Below are 13,057 nucleotides of genomic sequence, written 5' to 3' on the forward strand. Positions count from 1 at the left end.
TCGCACGAGTGATGCAATGTGAAAATGTGCTTGTTTGGTGTGAACACGGCATTAGGATGGGAACATTTCTCCACAGAAGCAGCCCAGCGCTGCTTCTCAGTGCTGAACCATTTCTTCTTGTTGTGGAACATAAACATCTGGAGAAACGACGTCTGTCAAATCAAACAGGAGACGTTCTCTTTTCTCTTTTTATCTCTTTACAGTTGTTATTAACAGTTTCGGAAGTCGTGTCAGTTCGCAACATGAGTACAGTCCCGCCGCCCTCCTGTACATACAGCCTCTGAAATCACACCCCCGCCCACATCAGACCCCCCAACACATCCCCAAGAGGTTTACCTTAAATACACAAGGAAGTGTTCGCCTGCTGGGAAGAAACAAAACATTCAGGTGGTTATTAGTCCTGACGCCACCTGCTGGAGCTCAAATGTACATCTTCTATTTACAGGAGGAGGATGGGAGATTTGATTGGTGGAGGACATAAAAAGTTCTTAGAAAACAGAAAATGACGTTCGATACTGTTGTGGTTTGGCAAAATACTGATGGTCAAACTGCAAAATGGTCAAATAATTCACATTTAAAGTAACAAACCTATTGCACCAAAACAAAGTACACGACTGAACATCAGCGCTTCCTCTGTTGCACCACGAGAGAAACGAGATGTTGGCTATCTACATGTCACCGTTTAAATAGATCCGACCCCCAAACATCTATACAACCCCCATCCACCCAAAAACAGCCCCCACACTGAAAGAAACACCAACACGAGAGCCAGAACCCCAGCGTTCTCACTTTGGTTAAAACAAAACAAACTGACGAATGATTAAAAAATTAAAAAAGTATTAAATATTTCTGTATTAAAATGACTGAAAAATCCCAAATAAACATTTTGCGATGGAGCCAAGGAGCAATATATATTCTATGTATATTCATTTGTATGTAAAAACATTTGTGTTCCATTCGTTAAATAAAAATATAATAGGAGCCACTTGGTCACACTGAGCGCGCTCCGTGGCGGTGTTCGTGTCACGAGCGGCCGATTTTAAAGAGTACTTCACACATGATGGCCGCCACCGACGACTTGAGTGCGGCGGACAGCGAGATGTCCAGCAGCCGGCTCTCATACAGAATAAACTCCGCCCGGTTCTCCTCCACCCTCGCCATGGCCAGCAGCGCCTTGGCGGCGCGGCACATCATGTTGACGCTGGGTGGCTCCGGCGACGCGGCCGCGTGCATCAGCGAGCTCTGCTGGTACTGAGCCACCGCCACGCTGTCCTCCAGGAAGCCGAGCAGAGTTCCCACGCTGCCCTTCTGCAGCGCAATGATGCGGGCCGTCGTTGGGTCGCCCTGTGCCAAGTTGGACAGGGTGGCCACCGCCATCTCCCGACACACCTGGCTCTTCTTCTCACCCACCAGGCGCATCAGCGTGGCGTAGAGCTGCTGCTGGCGGCTGAAGGGCGGCGTGGCGAGCAGCAGGTCCACGTTGCAGTCCTGGACGCTCAGCTTGCACAGACTCTCCAGGACGAGTCTCTGAGGGGTGAGCGAGGAGACACCACCCGCCGAGGAGAAGGGGTCCTGGGCCTCGGCGGACGGGCACACCATCCAGTGCAGCAGCCCGTCCAGGATGGGCAGGCAGATGTTCTCGGGGTACTGCGACAGGTCCAGCTGGCCCGCGATGTTGGCCAGCGTCACCAGCGTGTTCTCCCTGAGCGTCGCCAGGCAGTCCCACCACCACTCGTCCCGGCTGCAGGCCAGCCCCTGCTCCTCCTCTCGCTGGTAGCTGGGCGGCGTTCGTTTCCTGCACGGGTGGTAGTGGTGCAGCAGCACCAGCCGGCCCAGGATCAGCACCAGGCCCGGGTACCGGGACAATTCGCCGTCGTTGCCAGGAATGAAGGAGAGGCTGCGCACGATGTTGGAGATGCAGACGCAGCGTTTGGCCAGAGAGTCCTGCCAGGACTCTGCTGTAGACAGAGGAGCCTCATCGCAGCAGCGAGGCTCATGCTCCAGCTGGCTGATGGGACTCTGAGCCACTGGTGACCTCTGACCTCTGACCTCCAGCAGGACGCCTGTAGAGACAGAGTGATGATCAGGTTTATTGTGTGATTACGTACTCACATCGGTACTCAGTATCTGCAAGTTAAATTAAAATCTTTACCTTCTTGTGTTTCAGGTGGTGTCTCATCACCGGCCTCACCTCCCTCCGTTTCCTCCTGCCTGCCTCCTCCTCCTCCTCCTCCTCCTCCCCTCCTCCTCTCCATCTGTGCTGGTGTCGTGGGGGTGGTGTCTCCTGTCTGGATGTGAGTCGTGGAGTCTCCTCCTCCGGCCTTCCAGTGAAGGAGGCCGCTGATGAAGCCGTTTGGTCGGCTGAGTTCGGCCCAGCGCTCCTCCACCTCCTCCCACTCTCCCCCCTCCTCCTCCTCCTCCACCTTGATTGGCAGCTTGTCGTACTTGCTGGCTTGTTGGGGGCGGGGCTCCGCCTGCTCGTGGTGTTGCTCCTCCTTCACCTCTGCCTCCTCTTTGAGGACAGGCTCACCGCCCACCTCCTTCTCCTCCTCAGCGTTGGGTGCAGCAGTGAGTAGCCCCTCCATCGTCCCCTCCGTCTCCTCCACTGACCTCCTGGGTGTCCTCTGCTCCTCGGCTGATTGGCTTTTAGATGGCGGCTCCTTCAGCACTTCCTCCTTGGGGGGATCCAGCAGGGTCGTCTGGCCCTCGGCTCCCACCTCGTAATCCTCCAGGATGCCGAAGATTTGGATGAGGCAGCGACGGTAATACTCCACGATGAGCTCCAGGAAACCAGGCAGCTGCAGGAGGTCAGAAGGAGGTCAGCTGATTGTAATTTATAACAATATGATAACATATAATAAACATAAATAACATCCACATTACTGTAAATTCTCCAATAGCAGTCTCAATTTGACTTAAATCGAGGCCTTTATTTTACACATTCTCTCATTAGTACGGCTTTTATTTCTTTGTTTAAGTTCTTAGATGTTTTAATTTGCTGTTGTCTTAATATGTTCACTAATTCATTATTCATTATTTATTGAAATAAGTTAATTTGAAACTTCCTGCACAGATAAACATCCAACACCAAAAAGTAGAAAATAGTAAAAACAGTTTAAAACTCGTGTCTGACCTGTGTGAGGTTGAAGGAGCCCACCGTGCTCTCGTCATACAGCAGGATGTTGATGGTGTCCAGAGCCCATGTGCTCTCTGCTAATAGGCCAGACTTCAGTGACATCATCACCCGCCAGGCCTCCGGGGTTCCTGATAGGAGGAATTGAATCACAGAGATACTGAACCTGTTAAAAAGGTACAGATCCAGTCAGACCCTTTCACCCTCCATCCTCCATCTTCAACCCTCCACCACCTTCCATACGATAACACAGCAACAATAATAAACATTGGAAAAGTAATGGAATTATAGATGACAGAATATGGAACTTAAAATTGGTTTAGGCTATTGATTAAAAAATGTGTTTTTTGTGAATCAATAGATTGATTTCATGTGATAGCTGGGATCGGCTCCAGCCCCCCCGTGACCCTAAATACAGGATAAGCGGTAGACAATGGATGGATGGATGGATGAATGGATTTTATGTGATGTCTTTGATAATTAACTTCATATTTACAACCAGAAATCACATTAAACAACGTTCAATAAGACTTTTTTCTGTAAAACAAATCAGTAACAGCTCAGGTGGAGAGTGGTACTGCAGCACGGAGATGGAGAGAGGCTTCCAGAACAAAAACACACAAAGTGATAATAAATAAGTTCTGTTGTTGAGTTGATGAGGTAAAGCTGCTAAAATGAGGAAGACACCACAGTAAGTGTAGAAAGCTCTGGTTGAGTTGAAGTGGTGTTTGAAGAGAACGTTACTGAGAAACACGGTAATGTAAGAGCGGTTCATGTTCTGCTTTAAAATTATTTTATCTTAATTTGTTGACTGCATCCTTCTAGTTAGCTATATGAGCTAAATCCTGGTCTATGGATGGACTATGTGGATCCATTCAGTCCTCCATCAGAGCTGCTCACACATCCACTAATAGGAACGGCTCTGATCAAACCTCAGTGTGCATTACAACACAAAGCATAGGCCACGGCAACACGCTCACAAAGTGGAAGCGTAGAGAGGATGTAGGTCGTTGTGTGTGTGTGTGTGTGTGTGTGTGTGTGGCCTCACCCGTGTCCTTGGCGGTGAGCCGGCGTCGTGGCTTCAGTTTGGGGGGCGTGGCCTCCACGGAGCCGGGGGGAAAGCTGAACTCTCTGTGGATGATGGGGAAGCCCTGAGCAGGCGGGCCCCCTGGCTTCTTCATAGAGGGCAGGTAGGGGGTGTTGTTGGGGGACAGTGAGCCCCCCAGGGGCCGGGGGAAGGAGGAGGGACTGTGAGAGCGGGTCACAAGGTTAGTCAGGGTGGGTGCGGCCTGGAAGGAAGAGGGGGGCTGTCTGGAAGGCAGGGTGGACATGGAGGGGGAGGAGGAGTTTGGGGTGTACGGGAGCTGGCGTTGACCTGGATGACTGGATGGCCACTGGCTGTCTTGGGGGGCCCTGCCATCCGGGTCATCTCCTCGACCCATGCCGGCGTAGGGGGGCGGCCCTTGGCCCTGCCGGCTGTACGAGTAGCCCATGTCTGTCCTGGGGTGCCACATGTTGGGCTGCGGCCCCTCCTGACGGTCCCGGGCGTATGGATATGGGTACTGGCCCTGCACCGGCCGCCGCTCAGGGCCCATGTAGCCCCCACCGCCTCCTCCACTGTAGGGGCCAAACATGTCGGGTTGCTGAGAGCCAAACTGCTGCACCGCAAACGCCTCGCCTTCATGCCGCTTTGCAGGGGGATAAATGCCCTCCATCACACGCTTGTAGCCCTGCAGACACAGCAGAGGGAGAAGAGTAACGCTGAGTTGTTAACATTTGACCAGCAGCAGCACTCTGGAGTTTCCTGTTCATCTCACTCAAAGGTACTGCCGTGTTCACACCAAACATTTTGGCCTTGCGTTTGACTGTAGGATCATGAGTTTATTCATGTCACTGCTTTGCTTTGTACATGTTGAAGTCCCAGATCCACCAGGAAACCAAAGACCGTCCTGGATTTCACCAAGCTGGATTCACTGGATCCAGCAAGACCCACGTGGGCTGGTTTACCACAGCTGGATAAACCCAAAATAAAGTATTTATTATAAACTATTTAATAGCAATAACCAGTTAAAAAGGATGCTGAAATAACTCCATAATGGTGGTGATCAGTAAAAAGTGTGACGTCCTGCTTTGTTAGGTCTGTCTGAAGACCACAAGCTAACAACTGTTAAAATGCTTGTTTTCTGAATGGAGTCTGGTTGATGGGTGCTAGGCTATGCTAACATTGTAGCTGCTCCATCAACACTCCAAATAAGGTCATCTAGACATTAATACAGCAGCGACCTTGTTGTTTGGACCACAGACAGTCTCTGGTTTCTCCACATAGTCTGGTCTGGTCTCTGGACTAATGTGAGCTACTATTGTAAACCTCTGAGGGACCACAGACACACATGCTGATTGGCTTTCAGGACAGAGTGTCAGTGTCGTATGCTTTTTCACTGCATTAAAAAAACGTTAGTGAAGTTAGTGAAGAGTTAAACACATAAAAGCCCATTGATTTGTTTTAGTGTTGTTTAATATCACCGCGGTGCTTTGACCTTTGACGGCCTCATTATTCATCTGTTGTTAAGTAGTATATGGAGTTTATTCACCTGCTGTTGAGGGTACAGCGGCTGATGGGAAGCGTAGGCCATGCTGTGAGGATACTGCTGCCCGTAACCGTCATGTCTGAAGAGAGTAGCAGAACTGATTTCACTGCTTCAGACAAAATGTTAAACTCCATCAAAAGACACTGTTGTGTCTCACCTTTGGTGCGGGTATCTGCTGGATGGGTACATGCCAGCCTCGTTCCCAGATAGACCCATGCTGTTCTGACCTCCAGGGGGCGCCATGCCTCCTTCTGGCCCAATAACATGTTCTGGCCTGCAGGACAAAAAAAGACAAAGGAACTTAAAATTGCTTCATAAATGAGTATTTTCAGCAGAAACATGACATCAGAAACAGATCTGGGAGGAAAAACCAAAAAGAAAAATTAAACAGAAGTTGAAATTCTTAAGACGTTATCCATTTCCAGCACAAAGTACAACTATTGTGTAAGTGTCTGTATCACTGTGATGGTCTATGTTGGCCACGTCGTTGGAAGACGACGAAGGCCGAACTCAGCGGTCTTCTTACTGAGATGGTCAGAAGATTTCATGTTCCAACCCCACCATCAACGCTACGTAAAACTGATTTGATCATAGACACGTGTGTAAGCCAATCAATCGCAAAGTTACAGTGCGCTCCCGCTGCTCAACAATTAGGATAAACCCCGCCCATGAAGCACCATACAAGGAGGTGATGATGACTACTGAGAGGTGCATCCTGTCGACCTGCAGACATGGAGCAAGCAAAGAAAGAGAGGGAGAGAAAGAAACCCTTTCCTGTATTCTGATGCATTTTAACATGTGGTTTGATACTCTTATCTGTCTGAAACATGACAAATAAATATGGGCACATTTTATCAAGTGGTTGGCTCCTGTCAGATCACATATTTGAACATATGAAATAGCTAAATGTACAGAAATTGGATCCATGACTAATTTAGATGATCTATTTATGCTTGCATGCCATTGCCATTTTTGTTAAATAAACTGTTGATGTCATCAAATCAATGATTTAAGTGGCGAGAACAGCTGTAGTGAGAGTACTTTGTCCAATAAACTATGCCGCCACCATGCACATAATGAAGACGATACCACATCAGTCTTATTTCGAGCCAAGAATAATTCTGTGTCTGCCCAGTATCTTACCTCCGCTCAAAGCCGGGGCCATAGGGGAACTGGGGCCTGGGGCCCATCCCCTTCAGGGCCCCGGAGGGCGGCCCGCGGGGGTACATGTCCTGCATGGCATCGCTGGGTATCTGACTGGGACTAAAGGCCTCACTGGGACCTGAAGAGAAACAGGTGAAAACACTTAGGTTATCTTTGTTTGACTACATTGTTTTATTGAGTGATTTATTTGATCAGCTTGTTGTTTTTTTTAGTAACAACGTTTAATTGTCTGAAGGACGCTGGGAAATGCTCTGTGGTCATGTAACGTGTCTGCAATAGCAACAGGTGATGTTTTTACCAGCAGGGGGCAGCAGAGTACAGTGACTGAATCAAGCTTCTGACCACAGTGCTTTTTGTACTGATTAACAGATTTCATATTGGTTTAAAATGACTACAGGAGTAAAACGTAATGGTTAACATCAGTCTTTAATGTCATCATGAGTCAACATCCTCTTTTCTTCCATCAACAAAGTGGCGTGTTTTTCCTTCCTCACCTTTCCTCGGTCCTCCGTATGGATCTTTGTTGCCTTCATAGTGCATCCTCATTGAGGGGTCTGTTGGGCCTCCTCCCTGCTGGTAGGGGGCGCCACTGGGTCCCGGGCCTCGTTTGTTGTGGAAGGCTGGATCGCTGCCTTCAGAGAACGGGTCCTGGACGCTCACTCCTATCGTGTTCCTGAGGTAAACCACAGCAAAAGGTGAGGACATTTGCTGTGCTGCATGCTTGCTGTGTTCACAACAAACGTGAAGCAAACCATTGGACCAACATGAAATATTTATAGAAAAATGTTTTTCAAATAACATGAACATATTTAGTGTTTTACTTCATTCGTGCAAGTTGAAATATTTTAGTAACAAATTAATAACTTGAGTGAGAAATTCATGTGACGCTTTGTCTTAAAAGCCTTTCAGCATTGAAATTCTCCTCCGGTCGTCCTGACCTTGCAGAATCAGAAATAGGGGAAACGAATGTGGTCTGTAGTCCAGAGACCAGACCAGACTATGTGGAGAGACCAGAGACTGTCTGTGGTCCAAACAACAAGGTTGTATTTATGTCTAGATGACCTTATTTGGACTGTTGATGGAGCAGCTACAATGTTAGCATAGCCTAGCACCCATCAATCCAGACTCCATTCAGAAAACAAGCATTTAAAAGTAGTTAGCTTGTCGTCTTGCAGACAGACCTAAAAAAGCATGACTTCACACTTTTTACTGATCACCACCATTATGGAGTTTTTCAGCATCCTTTTCGTCTGGTTATTGATATTAAAATTATATTCACAGCTAAATAGTTTATTCTGGTTCATCAGCTGTAGTAAACCAGCAGACGTGGGTCTTGTTAGATTCAGTGAATCCAGCATGGTGAAAACCACAAGCACCTCTGGAACTTCCAACATTTAAAAGCAGCACTCGTGGTGATTTCAGCCATGATGGAGGAAACCTGGTTGGCGTCTATATGGAGGTAAGCCTGTTAATTATAATTATAATATTCTCTGCAGTCTTATCTGTAAAATTAGAATTATTTTGTCTCTCCATCAGTTGTCTCATCAGTAGTTATTAGAGATGAGGGGTGCCGCAGGGTTCAATCATGGGCCCTCTACTATTAAGTTTGCAACAGCTATTTTTAGGACGAATCCTCCATAAGCATGATATGTTATGCGGATGATATCTGCTTTATAAACAGTCGTGTCCCTTTGACCCGTTTATGAACATTACATTTGACATCAAGCTGTATATTCTACAAACTTAACAGAGAAATGTCAAAGTCAATAGGCTGATTTCTACAGATATCATCTGCTGTGCTGGTGAGTAACTCCTGACTAAATTCAGAATTAAACTGTTTTTTTTCTACCTGTTTCCAGGCTGGGGGCCCATCTGGCTGTGTGGGGTGGAAGCTGGCGTCGGGGGCTTCAGGTCTCCAGGGGCCTCGGTCAGGGAGCTGCTGCTGGACTGAGGGGTGTTGGGGCCCTGCAGGGAGCCCGAGTTGGCTGCAGAGATACAGACCAGATAGAAAACCTGCTGAGAACAAGGGTTATGTGTCATCATGTAACATAACACCGCAGTAATTCAGACAAAAAAAAAGGAGGTGGACCAAGAGAAACCAGACTGGTTATTTTAGTATTTGTGGGGACACAAGTGTTTTTCAGCCCCTGTGGGGCTTCCTGGAGACCATCAGTGGGAACTGCAGGATTAGTTTGGATTCACCAAAGTCACACAAACAAACAACCCATCAAGGCAGCGGTAGACCAGCAATGAGGTAAAATGACAAAGAAAAGACCATAAATAACAGCTTAGAAAGTTAAAGAGATAAACATTTCTAAATATCAAACCGATATTGATTGTTTTATCTGTCTAAAATACGTCCACAGAAATATTTTATTGCTTTGCTCCCATGCTGGTACTCCTGTCTGTTTCGGTAAACTACATCTACGTATATTGGATAGTGACTATGGAGAAGTACCTCAAGTAATCACACTACAAAATATCACAACTAGCCCTTTACTACTCTTCTTGATTTTACAACTTGACAGGTCCACCTTAATACACTGTTTTAAATACTCATGGGGATTGCCTGAATGCACTTGTTTTTTACTACTCTTGGAGACCGCCTTAACACACACTTATTTTGAATAATCTTGGTGATCGTCTTAATTCCCTTGTGTTAAGTACTTGTGGGAACGGACTTAATGCATTTGCTTTTAGTACTCATGGGGATCGTCTAAATACACTTGTCTTAAGTACTGATGGGGACCGCCTTATTTAAACTGTGTTTCATACACATGGGAACAACCTTAATGCATTTGCATTTAGCACTCATGGGGGACATCTTAAAGTCCCAGTCGGCAAGTCCGGTGGATCGAGGGCACTCTGTCAGATTTTGAATGTTTACAACTCTCACGCTCCTCCCCCACGGCCACCGAGCTCCTTCCCCTTCGACTTTGTGCCCTTTGAAACCCCTTAGATCACGCCACCTTTGAAACGCGGGTCCGATGTTGACTCTGGTTTTATCACGGGCACCGTCGCAATCTTTCTTTTTTCCTTCTTTTCCACTGGTGTTTTCTTTTCCTGGGTTGTTTTGGACCTCCTTGTTTCGGTTTTTAACGAGGAATTAGAAGCTTGTTGCTACTTCCCTCCACCTCCCCCCTGTGATAGTGGAACGACCCGAGGGGGGAGGGGCTCTGTGTGTGCACGAACACAGCCCTGCATGCTGATTGGACAGGATGATCCAGGCTCTGTGGACTTTTTGCAACACAAACAACAAGCTCTACGTAGAGGCACGCTTTTTTTTCTAAAACCGGATGATTTATGTTGTTCTATCGGAGCATAGTAAACATGATCAAAAAAATATTGCCGACTGGGACTTTAATATACTTGTTTTTAGTACTTGTGAGGATCGCCTATACACTTGTTTTACATACTAGTTGGATCACCTAAATACGCTTGTTTTGAGTACTTGTCGGATCACCTTATTACACTTGTTTTGAGTACTTGTCGGATCACCTTATCACACTTGTTTTGAGTACTTGTCGGATCACCTTATTACACTTGTTTTGAGTACTTCTCGGATCACCTTATTACACTTGTTTTGAGTACTTGTCGGATCACCTTATTACACTTGTTTTGAGTACTTGTCGGATCACCTTATCACACTTGTTTTGAGTACTTGTTGGATCACCTTATCACACTTGTTTTGAGTACTTGTTGGATCACCTTATTACACTTGTTTTGAGTACTTGTCGGATCACGTTATTACACTTGTTTTGAGTACTTCTCGGATCACCTTATTACACTTGTTTTGAGTACTTGTGGGAACGTTAATATACTTTCATCACCTGGAAGGAGAACACTGCATCAAAACCTTACAGGATCACAGGTTTGTCAAGCACTTGTGGTGGTAAAGGGCTCCTCACCTGGGGAAGGGGGCTGGATCTTAGTCTGGAGTGAGAGAGACTTCTTGGTGTCCCCGGTGGGCACCAGGGCCTCAGGTGGAGGCTCCTCTCCTCGCTCCACCTTACACTCGTAGGCAAACAGGTATTGGATGTACTGCTTCTTCAGAGAGCTGGCCGCGCTGCTGGACGTCCCCACGTTCAACAGGGATGACATCTCCCTCCACTTCTTGTTCTTATTCACCTGAGGACGCCCAAACAAACATATTCATTACAAAGTGCATCAGGCCAGGAGGCATGAAAGACAAAGAGTTGACGTCTCACCATGGCCAAGCCTCCGATCTCTCTCACAGCCAAGTAGAGTCTGTAGAGGTCCAGAGGTTTCTTTCCGACAGCGGGAAGGTTTGGGACAGGCGTCCCCCTCTCCTCCATGAAGAAAACGTACCGGTCCACCCACGGCTTCCTCTCCGGCTCAGAGCCCATCTCATATAGCCGGGTGATTTTTTCATTGGTCATGGTGGCTATGCTCGGCTTCTGGGGAGACTGAGGCAGGAAGACTGCCATCAACTTCAAGTTCACAGAGCGGAGAAGGACTGCACAATATAACCAAAGATCAGCCACAAAGGAAGGAAATGTTTCATGTAGTCATCGCCAACTACCATTGTACCACTGACTGGAGAATTATCAAAACCAAAACCATCTAACTGTAGACATATAAAAATCAAAACCATCTGAATGGAGACTTCCCACAACAGTATATACAGAAAAAGTGTTTTTCTTGAAGTTTCATAGGAGATTTTGTTTAAATATCCATCCATACGTAATATGGGGTGAAACATTTAGCCTGGAAGTGATTTTCACCCGTTATGTTATAAATAACAATAGAAATATATAATTGTATTATAAAAACTATAACAATGTATATGTTACCTGGTTAATTGACAACATCTTGACTTTACAAAGGCTTGTTACAAGTGTAAACGGCAACTTCTTGATTAAATGTAACATAATGTAGCACTTTCAAGTTGCAAAGTATGTACTGTTGGACTGGTAACAAACCAAGATCATATGGTTTCAATCGGTAATTTGGTATCAGTTAGGGCTGTACGATATAGAAAAAAACCCTGACATTTCATTGGCTTGAAAACACCCAATGGTTACTGGAAGAAATGCTGCTGGTTCGTAAACTGGGACTTATTATAACTGGATATCGTTTCAAAATGTTGGATACAGATACCACAAATATACCTTTTCTTTACTCTGTGTGAATGAAAACCTCTTAGCTTAATTAGTATTATGAGTATTAGAATTGAATCCTGCTTCATCCTGCCAGCCAGGCTTCTATTATTGGAAGTTATCCTCCAAACAACAATCTAGTTATCTTCGAGAAACTTTAACTACCAACTGAGCTTGTAGACTTTAAAGTGTCCTACCTGTTGTCTTACATCTTCTCTGAAAAAAAGCTGAAATGAAAAACAAACAAAAAAACATTTGGAGCATCAAACAAGCACAACACAAAAATAGTCACACATGAGCGGCAACACAGTGTGAGGTAGCTCCTCGACAAACTGCAGACACAAAGATGAGTTCTCTGACGTAACCCTGACACAGATCTGTGACCGACTCCTCGCTGCAGGATGACCAGCAGAGAAGAGTGTAAAGAGAGCAGGGAGTGAGCAGTGGCTTAACATATCTCAGCGCAGGCTTTCAACATTCATCCTGAAAGCCTGTGTTTCTGTTTAAATATGAATATATATGCATGTCCATCCACTAGAGGGAGTCGGAGGAAACATCTGACTCAAAAACCTTGACAGCTTTCCTTCCTATTTATTGGCAGTCAAAGTAATCAAAGGTGTGAATTGAGCCTGAGATAACGCTTCTCTGTCATTGTTGTGCACATGACAATAAATTAATAACTTCTCATCTGATTCTACACAAGGTTAAAAGAACATTTGGATTATCTAAAATGTCCCGAGGAGGATCTGAATACTTCTTCTCTGAAAATGAAAAGCTGTTGATGAACTGCTCAGTGCTGTCATTCAACAACCTACATCAAGACGTATTAAAGGAGAAATCCGGTCATTTTTGACCCCATTTTCGTTGTCCCCAGGGTCATCCCGACTTATTAAAAGCAAAAAACCAGACAAAAAATGACGTTGCCTAGCCCGAGATCTGTACCTGCCTGGCAGCCTTCCAGACTCGCTCCAATGCTAACCCATTGGCGCAAGTTTTATCTGCTTTCCTGGGCCTCAGAAAACAATTCCAAGACCTATGCAACACAGGTTGGG

The 13,057-nt window shown here is 46.2% G+C and overlaps 1 protein-coding gene across 3 annotated transcripts in view; it reads right to left on the reverse strand.

Annotated features, from left to right (window-relative positions):
- Positions 1–130: 130 nt before the first annotated feature.
- The window catches only part of arid1b (AT-rich interactive domain 1B), a 30,768-nt gene continuing 17,841 nt past the window's right edge, over positions 131–13,057 (reverse strand). The window contains exons 12-23 of one of the 3 annotated variants that reach the window (XM_084029905.1): positions 12,203–12,232; positions 11,094–11,312; positions 10,794–11,013; positions 8,735–8,870; positions 7,380–7,558; positions 6,865–7,003; positions 5,879–5,995; positions 5,725–5,800; positions 4,182–4,863; positions 3,134–3,264; positions 2,153–2,798; positions 131–2,063 (exon numbers count right to left, since the gene is read on the reverse strand). In XM_084029905.1, the coding sequence (XP_083886031.1) occupies positions 1,024–2,063; positions 2,153–2,798; positions 3,134–3,264; positions 4,182–4,863; positions 5,725–5,800; positions 5,879–5,995; positions 6,865–7,003; positions 7,380–7,558; positions 8,735–8,870; positions 10,794–11,013; positions 11,094–11,312; positions 12,203–12,232 (3,615 nt within the window). In that variant the 3' untranslated portion in view covers positions 131–1,023. The remainder of the gene's footprint in view (positions 2,064–2,152; positions 2,799–3,133; positions 3,265–4,181; positions 4,864–5,724; positions 5,801–5,878; positions 5,996–6,864; positions 7,004–7,379; positions 7,559–8,734; positions 8,871–10,793; positions 11,014–11,093; positions 11,313–12,202; positions 12,233–13,057) is intronic. The other 2 variants (XM_084029907.1, XM_084029906.1) reach the window with 2 other exon arrangements.

This window comes from Eutrigla gurnardus, assembly GCF_963514095.1.
Source record: "Eutrigla gurnardus genome assembly, chromosome: 16".
In the NCBI taxonomy this organism is placed as follows: domain Eukaryota; kingdom Metazoa; phylum Chordata; class Actinopteri; order Perciformes; family Triglidae; genus Eutrigla; species Eutrigla gurnardus.